This window comes from Ixodes scapularis, unplaced genomic scaffold, assembly GCF_016920785.2.
Source record: "Ixodes scapularis isolate PalLabHiFi unplaced genomic scaffold, ASM1692078v2 PGA_scaffold4__175_contigs__length_147842914, whole genome shotgun sequence".
Lineage (NCBI taxonomy): Eukaryota > Metazoa > Arthropoda > Arachnida > Ixodida > Ixodidae > Ixodes > Ixodes scapularis.
The window spans coordinates 40,947,494-40,968,954 of NW_024609879.1; the positions used below are offsets into that span (position 1 = coordinate 40,947,494).

Below are 21,461 nucleotides of genomic sequence, written 5' to 3' on the forward strand. Positions count from 1 at the left end.
TTCCACCCTCCTACTTAAGAGCTGCGCTCTAACCGGCGTTACAGGGAATTGTAAACGGCTTTCACTTTTTGTTTTTTATACATATTACATCCACTCTCGCTTGCAGTATTCCGTAAAAACGGTTAACTTATTTTGCACCAGAACGTCTAGTAATTTACTCGTTGTCCGCACAGCAGACTGAGTACTTGTTAATGCCAAACAGAATACAGAAAGGTTGACGCAGGCGTTTCTGAAAGTGATCGTACATATAAAGTTAAAAAATATGTAATCGCTGTTAACTTTATCTCAACTTTAAAAATTGTGTTGATTCACTTATGTGCTTATTTATCGTGTTCGTGTTCTGCAAAAAGGTGTGTGTGGGTCTTTCTGTTACCAGGTGTACTGGCACCGCGGTCATGGCGTATGGAGCGGCTTCGGCTCGCCAATTCCTTTACGGACGAGCTGATGTATTTCATTCCTCCTCGAAAGAAAGCCTATCATTCTGCAAGGTCTTTGATAACCCTTTATCAAGCAGGGAAGAGAAGGAGCAGAGCTTGAGGAAAGCCGTGGAAAGATGCAAGCAAGAAGCCGTTTTTGTAAGTTTGCGAGCGCTCTTTTGAGCGGATAGACAATTTTCAGTGGCAAAGAAACGTAAATTATATGTGATTGTTTGTTTAGAAATCTTTTGATGTAACACAGCGTGACATCTGCGGTGTCTGTAGAGTACTGCAATGGCCAACTTTGGTCAAACCATACATGCACCATTTGTTTAAAGTTTAAACGCGAGAAACAATTGAGTTTCAAAACTTTGTAAAACTTGATGCAAAAATGTATTATCCATCCTTCTAATACTTTATCCAAGTAAAAACTGACGTGTGATAGAAGTGCAAACAGCGTAGAAGACAAAATACAAAACTCAGTTGATAGTGAACACTCCATGGCTGGTTCATTTTTATTGGTTTGTGTGTTTCAGTGTGAATTGTTCGTGTACGCTGTAGATTATACTAAACAAAATACCCTTATCTCCAATTGTTTTGCACATAAACATTTGGCTGGTAATTTGATCCGTCTTTAGCTCTGTCGTCAATGTCATACCAACAGAGAGGTCAGGTGATTGAGGCGGGATTTAATTCAGGTAAATGCCGATTTCAGCGCTGAGCGAACAGTGGGCTTGAGTAACTGCAAGTAAATCAACTCAGCTGCGGAACTACTCACAGTCGTTGCTTCCACGCGCAGTACGACCATTTCCCCTAAAGGTTCGCCTCCCGTAAAGTTCTTTCATGCACCAACTCAGCCCCTCGCCGTCACGCGCCTGCTGTGGTTTTTTTGTCGGCCCTTCACATGCGAACACCCTTTATCTCATACGACTCTAGTCTTCACGCAATCACTGTGACCACACGTTATGTGAGGAAACGCGGACTTCTATGTAAACATCGTGCTCGTGTATAGCCTCTCGCAGAGCAATATATACCGGGAGAGTTTGATTCTTTGTTTTACGCAAAAATACTCCAGAAACCAGACAAAGACATTATAACTGTAATAACAAAAACGGCTTGAAACATCAAAATAGCAATTTAATTACTTGTTTCGCCTCCTAAGCGGGAGGCATTTTCAGTGATGCAAAGAGAAAAGGAGGGTTTCCCGGAAAGTTCGGCTATTTAGGTATCAAGTTTGTGTACCTATCCGGTAGGAGGCCACAGTTCTTTTTGACCAGAGATTTGTCACTTTCGCGTTCGTCGTTCGGGATGAACAAAGATTCCAGCAGCTTTGTCGGTCCCCACCTTTTATCCTTCGCCAAGGTCGATGCTTTTTCAAAGTCAAATTTGTGGCCTAAGGTCCATGCGTGGTTGAAGAGTTCAGATTTAAAGTGGGAGGCGTTCGTGGCCTTGGCGACGTCCCGTGCGTTTTTGTTTTAGTCTTGTTTGTTTTTTTTCGTCCCGCCTCTCCAATATTGGGAGCGTCACATTCCTTGCACTGCCCCTGGTAGATCACACCACTTTCTGTCTCTGAATGGATAGTGTTTTTGGCGGCGAGATAATCTAGGAAATTGTTGTGTACTGTTTGTATATGGTACGTACCCCCAACGGCCTGAGCGCGCGTCCCAATGCCTCCGAAACCCCGTTAAAGGGATACTACAACGAAATTTCGGCGCTTATTTTTTGGTCCATATGTGTTCAAAGGAACAGAATCATATAAGACACGAATTAAACGATTAGCAAAGAGCACCTGGTGGTTGTCGCTAACGCCTCGTTGGTAATGCCAGTCTAGGAACCTTGGCAGATAGTGACGACACTTGTCTCGCCTCAGGTCACGACGAGAGAAGAGGGGAAGGATTAACTCCCCTATTTTTAAAAATCCCTTTTGTGTGACCCAGAAGTCTCTATTGTCCCTCTGCAAGATTATAGAGAATTAACCCGTCACTCAAAATTCGTACAAAAGCAGCCGCTTGGGTGACTGGAATATGACAAACATGGCCTACGGAAACACGCCAAACTCCGAAATGGTGCACTTTTGATCTTGTTTAAATGGTCGCGTAAGTTTGTAGAGTTGCCTGCGTCTGGACTTAAGGTGAAAAGTAATATACAAACCGCGCGAGGGCTGGATAAAAGGAAACACTGCAAGAGAAAGGCAGCACATCAGCTGAGTGGCTCTGGAAGAACATCGTACCGGTGTGAGGTCGTGTATCACTACTGCGTGGTGCATGTGAAAGACTCAAGGCTAGCGGTTGTACCGCACCAGCTAAATTGATCATCTACAGATAAGGCATCAGACGCGCAATGAGGCAGACTAACTTCTACTGTTTAAACATCCAAAGACCAATTTACCAAAGCCATGGGCGTAGCAACCGGGGGGGGGGGGGGGGGGGCAAGAGGGGCGCTTGCCCCCTCCCCCTCCCAGTTCTCAGAGTGGGAGGGGTGGGCAAGGCAAGGCACGTGTTTTGCCCTCCGTGAAGCAGCCGCGGCTGGGCAGGGCAAACACTGGTTGGCGACGCCCAAGGATTATCTAGGCAACCGCCCCAAGGCCCGGGGTGGAGTCTTGTTTGTCCCCTCCCCCCCCCCCCCCCCTCCCACACACTTAAAAGCAAGTTGGTACGCCACTGACCAAAGCGCTCGCGCACTTCAGCGTTCGCCGTATTAGCGGAAATCTGAGGACAGATTTAAATAGAAGCTCAAACACTTCTTGAAAAAAAAACGAGTTGGAGGTGAATTCTAACGTAGTTTTATCCCGTGAATCTGAATATCACGGACGTTTTGGCCGAAGATGTAACTAAATGCGAAAACACGACAAACTGCGACCAGTCGTGACGTCATACAAGGATCTCTGGGCTGCCAAGCACGTGTCGCTCGTGTGGGCAGCGCGTGCCATCGCGAGCTCACCCGGTACATTCTCCCCTCAATTACACCACACTCTAAGACAAAATAGAGGAAAAAGGTAGCAACAGCGCGTCTTCCTCCCTCCTACTCACGCGCCCCCAATCGGACACGGGAAAAAAGGAGGAACGAAACGTTTTTCTCCTTCTCCAGGGCCGGTTTTCTCGAAGCGATGGTAAACCCATTTTGGTAAACCACGGTGCCTAGAAAGGAAAAAGTACCTAGGTACTGTAATAAGCGGCTGGATATAGAACACTAATTATATTTGATTGGGCACTAAGTTGCGCCATCTATCGGTGAAACAAGCCAGTCATTTTTGTTTATCCTCTTTTTCTGCTGGTTGTTATCGATCTAGTATGCCATTATACGTCAAAATATAGTAATGTTGTACTTGAAGACCAATTTATTTGCTTCAGATGGTACGAAGAAACTTTAGCTACTATGCTAGAGTTTGTCGACGGATATTCGAAAATGTACGAAACATTTCCTTCAATATCTTTCGCCATAAACAACGCATAACTTTCACGTGTGCCTTCCAGTCTGGCAACGCCGGTGTTGTATTCTCATTTTTGTTCCTTGCGACGCGCGTTTCTGCGATTCCTGCTGATCTCAACTGTTTGCTTTCTCTTCCGTTTTCCCAACCGATCCACCGGTGACGAGAAGCTAAGCTTCTCGTTACCGTTGAATTGCTGGCCACCGGGGATATGTAGAAACCTCGATGCTGTCGGCATACTGTAGGCGCACTGCGAACAAAAAAAAACAGTACAATGTCTCAGAACGAAGACTTTATCAAGGATATTTCCCTTTCTCCGCAAAGTAATCGCTGCTCACGAGTCGGCATGCATAGTGTAACAAATTAAACGTGTTAGTATAAATACATACCAACACTCGTTCGCAAAACATTTTTTTTACTTACCATAAAAACACTTGCAAGGCCTATGTACCGTCATATGTCTTGGATTACGGACTGATGAAGAGTGATCCATTCGCGGAATGCTGCCGTCGGTTAGTTTAGTAGTCCCTCTGAACTACCGCTTTGATTGATGTGCTAATAGGTTGATGGTGCGTCATTAATATAACAGCCGGATCGAAATTAATGTTCAGCAGAACCAAGCAGAACTATTAGCTCTCATTAAGCGACGTCGCGGCCATTTTGCTTGTAGGCACTGCTCCTCCCTCGGCGCCCCTGCTCTCCCAGTCACGTGACCTAGAATTCCCCCTTCTAGGGACAATAGTTAACTTTAAACCACGGTTCGCGTTCGAGAAAACAAGCCCTTGTAGACGGACGAAAGCTTTCGCCCTCCAGACTCATCTTCTTTTGAATTCGTTTTTCGAGCAGGTCGGGCACGTTCTTTAATAAATGTTATTGATTTGATTGAGCTTCAGTGGTAGCAAAGGCCACCTGTACTTCCGTCTTCTAGTCCAAAGGTGCAGAACATTTCGGTTGCATTGATATTTTTATCACTAGTTTTATTAAACGAGCAAACGAAGCCGCTAGAAACAGCGAAGTTCCGCATCAGTGCCAGCTGCCCTACATACAGTGGGCGAGCCGGCCGTCTCCGGATTGCGGAGATTGCGAAAGCCAAGCGGAACTACAGTAACGGAACCACGCGGAACTATGTCGGCGTTTTCGACGTTATAGGAATCACAGGAATCACAGAAGTGCTCCATTTACATCATTAGTTTGTTTTGTTTTCCCAATGAAATGAGTTTTTCCTTCTTCGTATGCTTCTGTTTGTGATAGGGTACCTTAGTGTTTATGTACACTGCGCAACACCGTTAGCGGAAACAGTCAATCCTGTTTTTTTCACCTTAAATTCGAGGGGCTCACATCAACCTATTGGTGTGTAATGAAGCGCTCGTTTGGGGCACTGTTGTGCCACTAGGAGGAAAGACGAAGAAGTGAGGCAGTGGGCGCGAGCAGCAGAAGCGGTTGGGATCCTTTCGAATCAGCTCAAGCATCCGGTCTCGGCGAGGCACCGAGCAGGGGAACGAGGTCTCGGCGACGCACCGACCGAGGGAACGAGCTCTCGGCGACGGAACGAGCAAGGGAACGAGGTGTCGGCGACGCACCGACCCAGGGAACGAGCTCTCGTCGACGCACCGAGCAAGGGAACGAGGTCTCGGCGACGCACCGACCCAGAGAATGAGCTCTCGGGGACGCAGCAAGCAAGGGAACGAGGTCTCGGCGACGCACCGACCAAGGGAACGATCTCTCGGTGACGCTCCGAGCAAGGTAACGAGTTCTCGGCGTCGCACCAGCCCAGGGAACGAGCTCTCGGCGACGCACCGAGCAAGGGAACGAGGTCTGACAAGCCGCCTCGGTGGCTCCCAGGCGAGAGCGCCGGCCTAGGGATCCCCAGGTGGCGGGTTCGAATCCCGACTGAGGTGCCCGCAATATGACGGAGGTTAATTGCGGAGAAGGTGCCGTGTAACCGAGCTTTCGTTTGCACGTCAAAAGGTCCCCATGTGGTCCAAATTAATCCTCAGTCCTCCGCTGGGGCGCGCCAGATGCCCGTCGTAGGTTTGGCACATAAATCTCCAATATTTGACTTTGAGGTCTCGGCGACGCACCGACCCAGGGAACGAGGTCTCGGCGACGCTCCGAGCAAGGTAACGAGGTCTCGGCGACGCACCGAGCAAGTTAACGAGGTCTCGGCGACGCACCGACCCAGGCAACGAGCTCTCAGCGACGCACCGAGCAAGGGAACGAGGTCTCGGCGAAGCACCGACCCAGGGAATGAGCTCACGGCGACGCACCAAGCCAAGGAACGAGATCTCGGCGACGCACAAAGCAAGCCTCGGCTGCGCCTGGGACATCGCTCCGCAAGTCCGCATCCGAGCTCTGAGCACCCAGCCACCAACCATGAGCAAGTGTTCATGAGTGACACAACTGGGGACTTACCCAAGAGATTGGGACTTACTTATTCACGGTTATACGAAGACGTTATTTCTTTTTCTAGGGCATAGACTGTAAGCGTCATAACGGTTGCCTGGCAATATTTCTATAGTCGGTTGCAAGCTAAGAAAAAACCGGAAATGCCTCTCAGAGGAAAATGTAATCCTACGCCGAGAAACGCCAGCCACTCGTTTTTATGACGTCACGATTCCGTGGACCAATCGCGATCCTTTTGAAAAAAAAAAAAAGCTCAACATGGCTGCTGGCCTTAGCAACGCGACGCTCGTTTCTCGTGACAATTATTCTGCTTTTTGCACCGTGTTTTACGTGCCCGAGGTTACGCCACGAAATCTTAATGGTATCGGCTTGCGTTTGCAGCAGTTTTTGCGCGACAACGTGAGAATCCAGCGACGCTATCGCCAACGAAAATTTCGAAGCGGGCGCGAGGCTTAGCACTGCTGAGAGGCTTAGCACTGCTCGCTGGCCGCTGTTCAAAACTCGACCTCGCTTGTGCTTCTTGAAGAACCGCTTTGGTGTCACCGGTAAGGCTGCGCCAGGCTGTTTCGTCCAAGAAGAATCACGGGAATCGCTTTCCGATGTCACCTCAGAAGGATCCATGACGGAAGACAGAGAGCGGGGCGCGGTGGTGGTGTCGATGACTTGGGAGGGTGCCGATTTGTCAAAACCCGAAAAGTATAATTATTCTTGTTTTCTATTAATCCAAAAAAATAAAGGCACACATTTCGTGCGCAAAGCCCACAAAACTAAGTAAATCACTAAATATTTATCATTTGCAGGAACTATAAGTGCTTCGCTTTCCCTCAATTGAAGGCGCTGGAAGACGGTATGCTAGACAGTATCTTGGAAAGAAAATGAATTGGGAAGACGGTACATTGGACATGACTTTCTTTCTTTACTAAACAGCTACTTCGTTGACAAAAACGTATTCTAACTTATTTAAATGTCCTAAATGAATTAAATAAATATTGTAGCAGTTTAAGACACGTTTCCTGGAAGAAGAAAAAGCAACGTTGCTAGCGAACTACTTTCTCGACGGCGGAGGCACTTCAGATGGGCGCAATGAGCTTGTGGGTGGAGCTAAAAGATTGTTCTCAGGTTGCATCCGACTATAGTTATCATTTTTCGTTCCTTTCTTCGTCTTTTCTAAATATATATTCCTTTATTCTCATCCTCCACTGACCTTCTTGTCTCTACTGGCACTAATGTGGGCGACAAAACCTCACCGCTCTCAATCCAAGGCAGACTATGTCCAAGACATAGTCTGCAAATAAAAGCGATTTTATCGTGTTCGCATTAACAGTAGAGCGCAGTGTACGTATCTGGCTTGGGGGACGACTTCAAACCATTTTGCTTGCTAAACTTCTTTTCATTTGTTAATGTGTTTTTAAAAGTGCGTTTTTCGTCTCAAGCCCCTGAATAGTTTGTTTCACGTGTGCTATGGTGTTTTCTTGCAATGGAAGGCTACGCAACACAGGTTACTTTTACAATGCTAAAGTCAAGGGTAACACTGTAATTTGTTTAGATGCAACATTCGCACGCACATCTCAGAAGTAAAATGGCAGTCGTTAGTAACTTTTGTTTTATTAAAATATTTCTAGATGCATTTCAGCCTCGTTAAACCAGTATTTCGCTCAGTATAAAACCTTGGATATGAGTCACTGTTATCAGTTTTACGCATTCGAATATTGAGCAAAAAAAAAAAGCATGCTAGACACCTGGCATCATGCCCGTGGTCTTCCAGCGGACAAATTTTGCCGTCTACGCACATCACTGCCTGGTACTTCACGACGACCACGCTCTTGTGACTAGAAAAGTATGGCTTCTGATTCTTTGAAGGGCGGATTATGGGCGTGCTGTGCGGTCAACGAAGTTCCAACAGTTGTCCAGGAGTACTCCCTTGTCTTTGACGGCCTAGTACAAAAAAAGGCACACTTACATCACGGCTGTATTTAAACACTACCAAACATACCAGATGAGACTTGTTACTTATGTAAAATAGAGCGTATATTAATGGTAAGGTTGTTAAAAAATGTGTACCGTGAATTAAAAAAAAAAAAAGATTTAGTTCCTTAATTCTGCTAAGCTCTGAGGCCGCCAAACTGTGCATGCGGGGCCCGCTACGCCGGAATTCAAAACAAAACTTCTGAAAAACGTTCTAATCTACCGTTATTGCTTTGAAGTCCATCGTTGTGTTTACTAAATTTTGCATTGTTTTTGCCTGTCAGGTTTTCCCCAGACAAAAACCTGATGTGGAATATTCTTTCGACCGATTTCGGTAACTCTTTTCAAAACACCGCCGTGTAACATATTCGGCCGCCATATTTAGGGCATCGCTTTTAGTGCAAGACTTGTAACTAGAACCGAGTTCATATCCAGCGTTGACGCAGCATTTGTGTCTAATGCACTTAGACTCGCATCTGCGACGAACAATGACGCAGCCATCTTGCTCCCTAGACGCTTGGAAAGAAAAAGGCGGCCTCGAAGAATAGTGGCAGCATAACATGCCCTTTTAGAAATGCTGTATTCAAGTCTCTGTTATTTTCTAAATCTACTTAGGAAATCCAAGGCAAACATTTCCGGAGGAAAGTTAAACAATTTAAAAATTTCACGCGAATATGACTAAAGGAAGTTGAGAGGAACGGCTTCTTTGGTGCGGCTTGCAATCGCTATGCTCGTAGACAACTTACAGTGGCGTTTTCGACAGCAGGGCGCTCGCACAGGTACAATCGGTGTTGAGGCACGCGCTCCCCTACATATGACTGCATAGCCAAAGAAAGTCCACAAAAACGCGACAACTTTACCGACACCGTGCTGGTTGCACAGTGATACTTGTTCACTTCGTTGGATCATGTTCTACCGATCCCACCAAGCGTTCCACGCATGCGTGACGCCGCCATAACTGTAGTTCGTAGGAGGCAGACGACAGTTCACGCGATAGCTCATGATGCCTCGTGGTTTGCTCGCGCAAACCTCCAGCTCGGTTGTCGCGCGTGCAGAAAGACTACAGCTCCCACGATGCATATTGGCAGCGGTGGCGTACTCAATCTAGCTGGTGAGATCGGTCTATTGAATAGGTTTCCTTTTCACGCGTGGGGCGTACGCTTTACTTCTTGATTTGATCTATTTCAGGCTGAAGTCACAATGAAAAACATCGACGCGTATTGAGTAAGATCAGCCATCTTGAGATATAAGCGATCACGCTATGGACGCTGAGAGCCGTCCGCTCTGCAACATGTGAAGCGGAGAGCACGCTCACTCCGCAAACTATACGCTGCAACTCAGAGCCGGCCACGCAAGCGCGGTGGGGATGATGCTTCTTGCAGAGCGTAAAGTAGAGCATAGAGGGCTTATAAAAGTGGCCTACTAAACCTCACAGATTACAAACGCGCTCGTCGTGATATCTACTAACACGGCCCATGTACACCTTGTTTTTTTTTGTTTTTTTTTGTGCCGAAACAAATGTAAAGACTTAAATTGTTGGCACATCAAAAAGGGTAACTTTTTACCAGAGACAGCAGCTGCGCTAGAAACATTGGAAATAGGAAATTTAAAAAACAACAAAAAAAAAAACATGCAGGGTATCACTTGCGAGCACAACTCGATCCAGTTTCGCGAGGGTCAACCACCTACGTTTGTTCATGTAAACCAGCAGGTGGCCGAGCCTCTTGTTGATGTGACCCACAGTGAGGCTCACAATCACGGCCGGCTTAATAAGGAGTATCCATTGGACGCCATATTTGTGGGCGCTGTTTAGAGCCCATGCTCAGAACGAACTCACATCAATAGGCTGCTAAGACCGGCACTCTTGATGGTGCGGAATGCACGCTGCAAAAGAACTGTGGACGCTCGCCTTTAGCACGCGCTCAGCATTCGCGCACACATCTATGGCCGCCAGTGAATACTTCCCATAGAGAGTATTCACTGGACGTCATATATGTGTGTGCTGTTTAGAGCGCATGCTCGGAACGAGCTCACATCAATAGGCTGCTAAGACCGGCAATCCTGAGGGTGCGGAATGCACGTTACAAAAGAACTTTGGAAGCTCGCCATCAGCACGCGCTCAGCACTCGCGCACACAGCTATGGCCCCCAGTGAATACTTCCTTTAGGGGCGACCAGGTCACCCTAGGCAGCGCAAGCGCGCCGCATTTGCTTTTGCTTATTTAGTACTTTGCTAGTTCGCTGAACCGCCACCGCGGTTACTGGTGCTTTAGCTCACCACACTAGCAGACGCTTTCGCGTGTGTATCTACTATACTCCATTTCACTTTACGTTGTACCGCAGAAAAGGCTAGAAGCGCGAGGTCATAGCGTTGGGAGCTACTCTTAACGCACGAGACCTTGTGCCGCCGAGATGTGCCCTAGAGCAAGGAGCTCGCGCTTGTAGCCTTCCGTACGGTACATCATAAGGTGAAACAGAGTATATCTATGTGTGTCGGCTCCCCGACCAGCGACGTTTTGACGATAATATGCTTTATTATTTTAAGGACTTTTTTCGTCGTTTTTGCGATTCTACGTTGGGTAAAGAGCCACAAGCTGATCTAGATAGCATTCTTCTTAGGTCAAAAGATAACAAACTTCCCCTAAACTTAAACCGAACGTGTTACCATGCAGATCATTGCCTCGCGCCAACCTTCGACTTCTCCAACACGTTTCCTGAGCCTAGTGGAGATCTCAAGATCAACGCATATCTGCCCCCTAGGTGTCATCATCGACCAGCATTTCGATTTCCATCGTTACGTCAAAAACGTCGTGTCCGGGGAAAGGCGACTCCTTGGCTACGTCATTCGGTCCACAAGAAGAGCCAGTCGCGATGTGCCCAGATTGCTGTTCACAGCACTGGTGTTGCCCATCCTGGAGCTTTGCTGCTCGGTGTGGGATTCGGCAACCAGGCAACTTGTTGCCTCCTTCGAGTTGGTGCAACGTCACGCCTCCTACCTTATTATGGCGCCAACTTGGCCCCCGAACAGCATCCTATTGAGCGCTGCACCTCCTCCGTTCAGTAGGCAGGGATCGGCCTCAACATCGTCCTTAAGTAGCGACCACGCGGCTCGTAGCCACTTTTCTGCCACCAAACTCCTCGCTTACATCTGCCCCCTCCCTGCGGCGGCGCCCCTTTTTACCCGTACGCTTAGTCACTAGAACTCCTTCCCACCCTGTGCGATCCAACTTCGCAGACCCAGTTCACCACCAATCGACAGTGTCTCACTTCGAACATTCACCAAGAGTGTCACGGCCCACCGCCGGAGCATCTAACTCGATTTTTTTTTCGATCACGTGAGTGCGCTCCAGCAGGCAGACTGGATGCACCATCCTGTACACTCGCACACCCTACTGATGCGTAGCTCACAATACTAACCATTCTGCTCGAGAAAACTATGATATGGTGACTCATATTACATTATTATATACACACAATGTGCTAGCATTAGGGCCTACCTATTAAAGTGACAGAAATCATCCGAAACCAACGTTATTTCAACACGCTCCCATTGCCTTCCATAGCGGCCGCCACGATTTTTGTGGTGAGCTAGGGCGGCGCGAAGCAGAACACTCGGTCCCCCCAAGCCGTTCACGGGATATTTCTTGACCTTCGCGCTCCCATAAGGAAACGCAGAATGAGCAGGTCGCCCCTATAAAACCGGTCGTGGTCATAATACGGGAGAACACCGACGAGTTCCGTCCAAACGCTCATTCAAGTTCGAACATACGGTTGGAATAGGCCAGCCGACAAAAACCATGCGAAGCGTCTCGCCGGATCGGCAACACCCTGCGCCTATCTGACGGGTGCTGGGATTTGGAGGCCCGCTTGCAGAGCAGCCAGGTCCTTCTGGAAGCGGGATTGCCTTCAAAAGAATTTTTCTTCCACGTTGGCAATGTCCAGCACACAGTTCGGAAAGGAAGCTTCGGCACTTCATAGCATGGGTGATGCAAATCATAAATTCGATGTCTCGCCAGCTTAATCTCGTTAGTAGAAGTCTCCTTCCTTGAAAACAGCGGGGATCCATCGTGCAGTTACCTTGCTAGCTTTGTGCAACACTGTAGTCAAACTTCGCACAAGGTTGTTCTCGTACTTAGCAAAAGGGTGTTCTTGCAATGCGCAAACTTCGTCCGTTTCATTAATTTTTCTACTTTGAATACGTAAATCCGCGTTGCTTTTAATTCGAGTGGAGCATAAGTAGCTGAAGCTACAAGAGCGAGTGCCGAACGTTTAGCGTCCTTGGCCAGCACGCGCGCTCGTGCAGTGCGAGTACAGTGTAGAGCAACATGCTCGTGCTTATACCTTCGGCTTCACTCGAACACATGGTGGAACGATTATATTTATATTTTATAGCTTAATATTTTTCGAGTGTGTGCCTACGCTTTTGTGTTCATTACTCTCGCCTTCGTTTTTACCACCTCTGCAAACACGATCCTTTCACTCTCTTAGTGTTAACGTTTGGTGTTTTTTTGTTTTACTAGTACTGTAAACGTCCACTTGTGGGGCTACGCAAGTGAATTTTTTTTAACACTTTCGAAACGCTCTTGCGATAAAGAAAACCGGTCTACTAAAAGGCGTTTTTAGACCTCCGCTTTCCATTCCGGCGAAGCAGACCGCGAGTGCGCAGTTTGGCATCCTGAGAGCGGAGCCGAAAATGGAAACGGTCCACTAAAACTCTCTAATAGCGGTTAGTACTTTAAAAAAAAACAAAAAAACGCTGATCGTGAATTTTATGGAACGAATCTCATGTTTGGTTGTGGTGTGTCTTGTTCTCGAACCTGAGATGGGGCGTGAGCATTGGAGCTGCGATCGCATCTGTGTCGGCGCCGCCTCGATATCTTTGTTACCAGTGCCTTGACCACAATAATTTGGAAAATACGAAAATTTGCTTTTACATGTCGAAGAGATAATTTTAAAACGTGTCAAATCACTTGCCATGGCGGGCGGTTCAGAATATTAACAATACCTGCTGACATTCCTGGTTCTCCGCATGTTACGGTTGGTTAATCTCCTGGCTTTCCACCGCTCCGAGAAAAAGGGTAAAATCTAGAGACCGGTGTGAAGAGAAAGAGAACATTTCGTGTCAGTGACCATTTGTAAATACTTCCTAAAAAGTATAAACTCTACACCACAGTTGCTTGCTTTACTTGAGAGGCCTAATTGTTTTCCGTTGTGTTTCCTACACAGGCAGCGGACGGCTTCGGCGTGCAGCGGATGATATATGGCTTGATATTCATTAGCCTCGAAAACGGTATCCCCATTCACCCTTTCCTCAAAAACCAGGCTTTCTGGCGACCTGCTTTGGTAGCCAGCCAGGTATGCTGTGCTTGCTTCAATATGCGTTTTTGTCGTGTTTTTGTATCGCACCTATGTCATAAAAAAATAAAGGTTGGTAGCGACCTTTATCTCCGAATTTTTCAGGGGTGTTTGAGCTAACTTGTTTTAAAACTTTAAAACAGATAACTGTTACTTGCCGAATTCTCGCAAAATTGTTCACAATCTTATTGAGCAAGTTAAGATATATTTTGTGATGTGCCGAATCCGCATATTAACGCAGACTAATTACGAAAAATTTTCAATAATAATGTGTGCGCAGACTCTTCTATAAAATCGTTGTAGAGAGTGCTGCGAAACATGTCGTTAGGTCGTTCCCATAGAAATAACTTTGTGTGTGTCTAGTTATATCGAGGTTTAAATCTTTAAACCCCCTTTTTATAGAGCGCGCGTCGCACGCAGCCGGGCTGTCTGTACGGCATGTTTTCCACCTAAAACAGAGCCACACTAGGCGTGACCATTTTGCTGGTATATCAAGCTTTTACAGTACAACTCAGTGGAGAAAACAAGAAAACATGTTTATTCAGATGATTAAGTGATTCGATGAAGTCTATATATCACTAGTCCCTCATGGATTCTTCCTCGCACGAAAGATCTTGAAGTATTTCATCGTCGGTCGCTCAGACATCGCGCAACCAGCGCACACTTTTAGTGATTCGAACTCAGAACTGTTGTCGGAGACATTTCCGTCGTCGAGAGGAGGCTCCGAAAACTCACGATCCTCACCAGAAGTCTCGTCATCATCGTTGCCGAAGAGGACATTCATAAATGCATCGTCAAAAAGGCCACACCTAACACTGTGCACTGCCATCGTCTCCAAGCAGGCAGCGATCGAGCGGGAAAGAGGACACTCAAAATAACAAGCTCAAACACAGCGAACCGAACGACCCTTGCAATCTCTTGGCAATGTATCTAACTACACTACCTCAAGTCTGCATAGCGCGCCATCCATGAATGGCTCTTCAAAACAGAAGTTCATGGAGACCGGCGAATCGCCGGCTTTGGCAATATGATCCTATACAGTACGCCCGGTGATTCGCCGGCTTTGGTCGCGAATGGGTTAAAAAAATGGCTCAACATAAAAAAAGAGCCAGCGGACTACAGGCGTTATTATTGCAGTACGCTGGCGGGTAGTGGCCTGCGATTTTGTTTTCTTCATATCGCTCTGGAAATGTTTTAGCTTTTTGAAAGCTTAAAAAAAGAATACACGGAAAAGTTACCTAATGTGGGAATTTATACATGATATGCGTTTCGGGGACGGGATATGCCTGACGTCAGTGATCGGCTAAACGGGCGAGACTCCTTCTTTGTCTCCAGCATTTACACTACCGGCGGGGAGCCCAGGGGGATATCAGTGTTATCAGACGCATTTAGGGGTCGCAATCTCGCAAACAGGGCTCGGTGACTGCTGTCTAAAGTAAAAAAAAAATAACGAAAAAAGACGGAGGCGATACGCGATATTGGCAGCAGCGCTCTTAGATGAAGGAGACGACGAATTACTCCCTGCTAAAAGAAAGGTGCTTCTTGAATCGGTGGATGCAACACAGAGGACGTGGGATGAAAAGTAAGTTGTATGAGGTGGGGTTTGAGGTCGGAATTGGGTGGGTATCGAAGACTCCTTGGGGCGCAAGAGCGCAAGCCACAACAAGTTAGTGAATCACAATGACACCGCCGGCATCTCACTGCGCTACATCTGCAAAGTTCCCAGACACGCGAACAAAACACCGCCACTTGCGAATAGATGCCAAGCCAAGGCGGAGTGCGTTTGTGCAGCTGGAGCAAAATGCTCCCCACCTTTCTTGGATATCTACTTGAGTGTCAAAGCGCAAAAGCTACACGTTTAATTCTCACGTAATGCGCATCCCGGGGAACAAAGGGAGGGATTTCTCCCCCGTGTGAATACCCTTTATGAAACGGCACGATGTGATCTCTCTCAACACGGTCTCCCACTTTTGTACCACAGTGCTTGCGCACAAATTAATATTTAATAATGTTTGATAAATAATTCGAGTTAATTATCCAGTGTAACACACCGGAAAAAATATCCCGACATGTCAGTAGGACTGTGAACAATAGTGTGACGCGCGCCGGGTGCATCAGATTTCTTTAAGTCCTGCTACAATTTAACAGAAAAAAAAATAATTTGTACAGATGTAACATGATACCAATTTTCCTGTTCAATATAGCCGGTCACTGAATTGGAGTATAGTTCACGTGCCAGCAGCGTTCCAGGTAAATGTAAAGGGGAATCGGAAATGGGGCTTAGCTATCAGGCCGTCAATTTCCCCAATAATCTTTAGCCGGAAAACTGGATCAATACATTTACCCCCTAAAATTTACGGGGAAATTTATTTGGTGACTAGGGTACGTGAAGTCAATTTCCTTACTTAATTTCGCGGAGAAGCACTTCCGAAGAATGTTTTCTTCACACATGGGCATTCTTCGAACACGTCTGCCGAAGTGTTTGTGTAATTGATGTGAAATGGCCCTTATAATACAATACAGACTGTCTTATGTAGAATGTTCCAATAGTTTGACTTCGGCATTATGAGCACTATTTGTGTAGTGTGCTTTCGTCTAAGGGTAACTTAGATATCTGCGCCATCTTGTTCACTCCGCGCATCTCATTTTAATCTCACCAGGCATCCAAAGCTGGGCAAGAATAATCGTAGTGCGTCCGCCACAAATTGCTAGGGATGCACAGAACAGAGTTTGTACAAGCGCGTACCCTGACAACGTGCAACTCACTCAAAAGTGAATGTTTTTCTCTTTAAAAAAACCTACACACAAGTTAGGCCGAACGCTACTTGCTATTGTATCATTTATGTACATTTCTTTATTTGTACGCGTCTATTTTTAATTAACTGCAATGGAGTAGCCGGAACTGCACTGCCCGTGACCGCAGTCACAAAACGAAAAAAAAAACGTGAATTTAATAAACAAGACAAATATTTCGATTACGTCATACATTACACCTAAAACGCCTGTCCAGTCTTTGCAGAATAAAAAAAAAACATTGAAAATCTTGTTAAATATAATGCTTTTATCGGCTGTTTTTTCACAGTGAATTATCAGAAATATATTTAGCGATTATAAAATAAATAAATGTCGTCCTCATTTTATGACGGAGAAATTATATGCCGCATTTGTCCAGAAATTATCGGTTCAGAAAAAAAAAAGAAAAAGAAATAGCTCCGAAGATATCATTTTGTGACTACGTTCTAAGGGCTTCTCCGTTTTTCGACCTTGCCTTACAACACGTTTAGATTTATCATATGCTAGACAGTGGTGCCCAAACTGCGGGTCGCAAGCCGCACGCGGCACTGCGCTGGTTTAAGGGCGGCTCGCAGTTCTCTAGTGAGCGTGCCCCCTTCCCCTCCTCTGTCCCCCCCAAAAAATATTCTGGAATAGATAAAATAACTCAGTCTTGTCAATCTTGTACTTCACTAAGGACATACAGCTGGATTACTTTTTGACAGGGTACTGTAACCCTATTTTTTTTTCTTTTTTTTTTTCTTCGGAGAATTTCAAACCGCATACGCCTAACGGGCATCAGGGACAGTGGCTCGCAAGCAAACCGCGCATAAATATAAATTTTGATTAGCGGTTGGAAAAATGTACGTATTGCCTTGTGTTACTTGTTTTAATTGACAATTATACTTGCTCATTTTCAAAAGACTGTTAACTCCATATCGTATCTTGTTATAAACACCCTTCTTTTGGTTTTAATGCGAAAGAATTAACTGTCCCATGGAGCGTAGCCGGCGGCCTCTGTAACCGCGAAAAACGCGAGGAGCTCGAGGGCGTCTGTAAGGACGATGCTTTGGTAAACACGCCTCAGTAATTCACCCAAGCTAGGCTTTATCCGACCCACAGATTTGCTTACGCATGTCGGGTAAGCAAATCTGGGATATCCTTGTGCCCGCTCGCCTCCTTCCCCCCGCCCCCCCCCCCTCCCCGCGTAAATTCAGGTGGTGTGAGGTATGTACTTGAAAGCACGCCAGAGTGACGAAGTGTGCCTGTCAACTTTACAAGCTTTTACGGTTATGCATTCGGGAATTAGTTTGGTAGATCGTGAACTGGCAGTTTTTGAGAACACGTGACCCTACAAGCCTGACGGTTGTTTCCACTTTTCGCCAAGGTGAATCTTCAATGCGACGGCACTAGTTTGGAGGATCCTGGTTTTCCTGATACCTACATGGTCATGTACAACATCCGACCGGAATCTGTCACTTTCGGCCTGAGCTGCAACAAATCTTCCCCCGAGAAGAACATCACCAAGTTCAAGGACGCTCTTGAGCAAGCCCTTACGGATCTCAGAGTGTGCGTTGACAGATCTTAAGAGGTAGATTGCGCAACGAATAACCTCTTTCGCTTCTTATTTCTTTTTTCGGGGGAGTTAGGGAGCACCGCGGAGAACATAGGATTGTAAGCACAAAAATAAAAAAAGGCAAACCAAAAGTGGTTAGCGGAAATAAAGCAAGGAGAACATGCGATTTGGAACAGAAGTTTTGTTTGTCCGTGTTTCTTTTTAAAATAGTGTAGTAGCACCCTACTTCGTGTTGGCGGGTTCTGAGACATTCCCTTTCGTGTGGTCACTACAGCACGCATATACCATGTATGGGAAAAAGAACACGACCGAATCGATTGGTGCTCGGGCTCCGACTGCCCGCACGTTTTAAATTTGCGCGTGACCCGCGTCATGGAGCTCGTGACCCGAGCTCCGTGCTGCGGCCATTGTTGCGGGCTCCTACAGGGCTCCCCTAGGGTGCCTCAATGTCTAGGCTCCCCCATTGGTAGCATGGATCGTAGGAGAAGAAAAACTAATAGATCCCATGCTGGCAAAAACAAAAAAGGAAGAAAAATAATGAGTAGATTCGGTTCCGACATTAAAGTACAAGAAAAGCTATTTGGAGTTATGTGGCCCATGAGACACGCTTCCTTGTGGGAGGGGTCTTGTTCGCTCGCAGAGACAGTAGGTGTTCTGTGGATGGAGACTGGTCCTTAAATTCTTGAAATGCAGGCTTGAGTCTGTCTGTCGCTATGGTTTCTGTATGTCCGTTGACGTCTAGAGTCATGGTTTTCTCGGTGCGTTTGAGCAACTTGAAAGGTCCATCGTAGGGCGGAGTCAGTCTTTTCTTGCTGCCTTCTTTGCGGATGAAAACATGTGTGCATGTTTGGATCTCCTGGCTGACGAAAACTTTCTGAGAATCAGGATATCGAGGTAGTGTCGGTTGAAGCTCTCGGATCAGCTCTCGCAGGTTGTCCAAGTACGTTTGGGATGGAACAGTTCGGGAATTTGTGTTGCTGTTGAAACATTCACCAGGAAGTCTAAGTGTCGAGCCATAGACGAGTTCCGCTGCGGTGCATCCGAGGTCTAGTTTGAGCGCGGATCGAACGCCGAGGAGGACGAATGGTAGGTGATCGACCCAGTTGAGTCGCCCGTCTCGTGCCGTAATTGCTGCCTTGAATTGTCGGTGCAGTCTTTTTACCATGCCGTTTGCCGAGGGGTGGTAGGCGGTAGTATGCACATGATGAACTCCTAGGAGCTGGGCTAGAGCGGCAAAAAGCGAGCACTGGAACTGCCATCCCCGGTCCGTAGTGACGGTTGTTGGACAGCCAAAGCGGGCGATCCAAACCTCCACAAACGTCCTGGCGACAGTCTCGGCAGTGATGTCGGGTAGGGGTATAGCTTCGGGCCACCTGGTATAGGGGTCAACGCAAGTCAAGATGTAAGTAAATCCCCGGCATGGAGGCAGTGGACCCACAATGTCAAGATGCACATGGTCGAACCGTGCAGAAGGAGAGCGGAACGGTACCAATGGAGTCACCGTGTGCCGGCTCACCTTAGAGTGCTGATATTGCAGACATGTTCGTGCCCAGCGACGTACATCCGCGTTGATGGTAGGCCAGATGTAGCGAGCTCTTATCAGGTGCTGTGTGGCTCGGATGCCTGGGTAACTGATGTTGTGGAGGTGGTCGAAAACGTTCAGACGAAGAGCTAGCGGAACAAGAGGTCGAGGACTGCTGGTAGACATGTCGCAGAGGATGGTCCCGTTAGAATGAGGGAGAGGAACTTCCCTGAGTACCAAGGACTTCAGCATGTCAGGATGAGCAAGCAACTCCGGATCATCTCGTCGTGCGACAGCAATGCTCTCAAAATCGACAGCTCCACGACCTGCCCAGACAGCGTCGACATGGGAGAGCGCGTCCGCCGCTGAGTTGTCTTTGCCTTTTACGTGGCGGAGATCAACCGTGAACTCGGAAATGAAAGCCAGTTGTCGTATCTCTAGGGAGCAGTAGGCGGTGTGGTTGCCATGGAACGCATACGTTAGAGGCTTAAGGTCCGTCAGGATATGAAACTCGTGACCCTCAAGGATATACCTGAAATGTTTGACAGCCAGGAACACTGCAAGAACATTATGCTGTACACTCTTAGAAAAAAGGGTATGGATAGTCCTCCCTTAGGGGATGAACGGTCTTGTAACCTATGATCCTTTAGAAAGGGAGAAACTTTCGTCCCTGAAGCAGGGAAGCGAAGTTCCTCCGTCGCTTGGATATCAATATGGAGGCCCCGAATCGAGCAAATCGAGCCCAATAAGGCTTGACGAGGACGCTACGTCTCTTGTACAAAACGCGAGGAACAGCAAATAAAAGCGTAACACGAGCTTTCCACGAAATGTGTTTATTTCCGAAGCCAGATTCCCCCCACAGGTACAGAAACTTGCCGTTTCGAGACCATGCAGTCTTCTCGTCGTCAGCACTGCGATGTTAAACGGAGACAACCGATACCCAGTTACTTCGCGCACTTTGCGTCTTACCTTTGGTGTTCCTCGAGTCAAAATTCCTTCGTCAACCGCCTTATTAGGCATCATGGAGAAGGGCAAACTCAATCCGCGGAACAAAAAGCCGCACTCGAATGAACAAACTTGAAGCCTCTGTCTATCGCGTAGCGTGAAAGAAGGTTAAATCGCTAGCCACCAGATGGCGGGGTCAAGCAGAGTAATTGCAAGTAGCTAGGCTAGGTGGCGCTAGGTACCGCCCAATTCATGCTCTACAAAAAATAACATGATTTTCTCAGGCCACTGCTGCGCCTTGGGGATCCTTTATACTATACACACATTACGGATAGTACAAGCATCAGGTGAACATACAGTCGGGGACAAAACTCCCCAGGACGCGCGAGCTGCGAGTGAAACTCCTTGCAATTCTATCTGCCGGCGGGTCGCCTGGTTTCGAGACCACACAAAAGGGCATGCGCGTCCTACTGTGAGTGCGAGCATGTGTGTTTTTCCGCTTTTCTGCGGCGCGGCGCCTGACTGCGAATCGGGCGCGTGGTACCGCCTCGGAGATAGCGCTTGCGGCTGATGAGCGCCGGCTACACATTTCGAAACTGGAGATACCGCCTCCGGCATTGCGCCGCATTTCGCCGTGTCAGCGCATCTTGCTTTATGACCCGCTGAGCTTATGGCTCAGTTGAGCAGCCGTGACTCCTTGCTTCCTATATTTGGTTCCAGCTTTGGTCCGAGCGTGGCCGCTGTTATGAGCCGAAGGTCCATTCAAAGAGCGCAAAAAGAGCAACGTTATGGCGTTCTCCGCTCTTGATAGGACGAGCCGGCGGAGGAGCAGCGTGCACTGAAAGACGACGAACACCTCTGATCCTATCAACTGCGAAGAGCACGCCGTGACGGTGCGCCTTTTTCGCCGTTAGATTGGCCCTTCGGCTCATAACGTCGGCCGCGCTCGGAACGAAGCTGAAACAAAGTATAATTATCCGACGTTCTAGAACTGTGTTGTCAGTGAACGCTTGCGTTTGACAATGACAGGCACGCCCTTCGAAGCAGCATTTTGTTTTTGTTGTCCAATTGCAGTGCCCCT

The 21,461-nt window shown here is 47.3% G+C and overlaps 1 protein-coding gene across 1 annotated transcript in view; it reads left to right on the top strand.

The window, feature by feature from the left end:
• LOC115315163 (carnitine O-acetyltransferase) overlaps positions 1–18,080 on the top strand; it is an 81,741-nt gene extending 63,661 nt beyond the window's left edge. The window contains exons 9-11 of the mRNA XM_042293551.1: positions 377–575; positions 13,437–13,565; positions 17,725–18,080. Coding sequence (XP_042149485.1) covers positions 377–575; positions 13,437–13,565; positions 17,725–17,925 — 529 coding nt within the window. The 3' untranslated portion in view covers positions 17,926–18,080. The remainder of the gene's footprint in view (positions 1–376; positions 576–13,436; positions 13,566–17,724) is intronic.
• Positions 18,081–21,461: the final 3,381 nt, after the last annotated feature.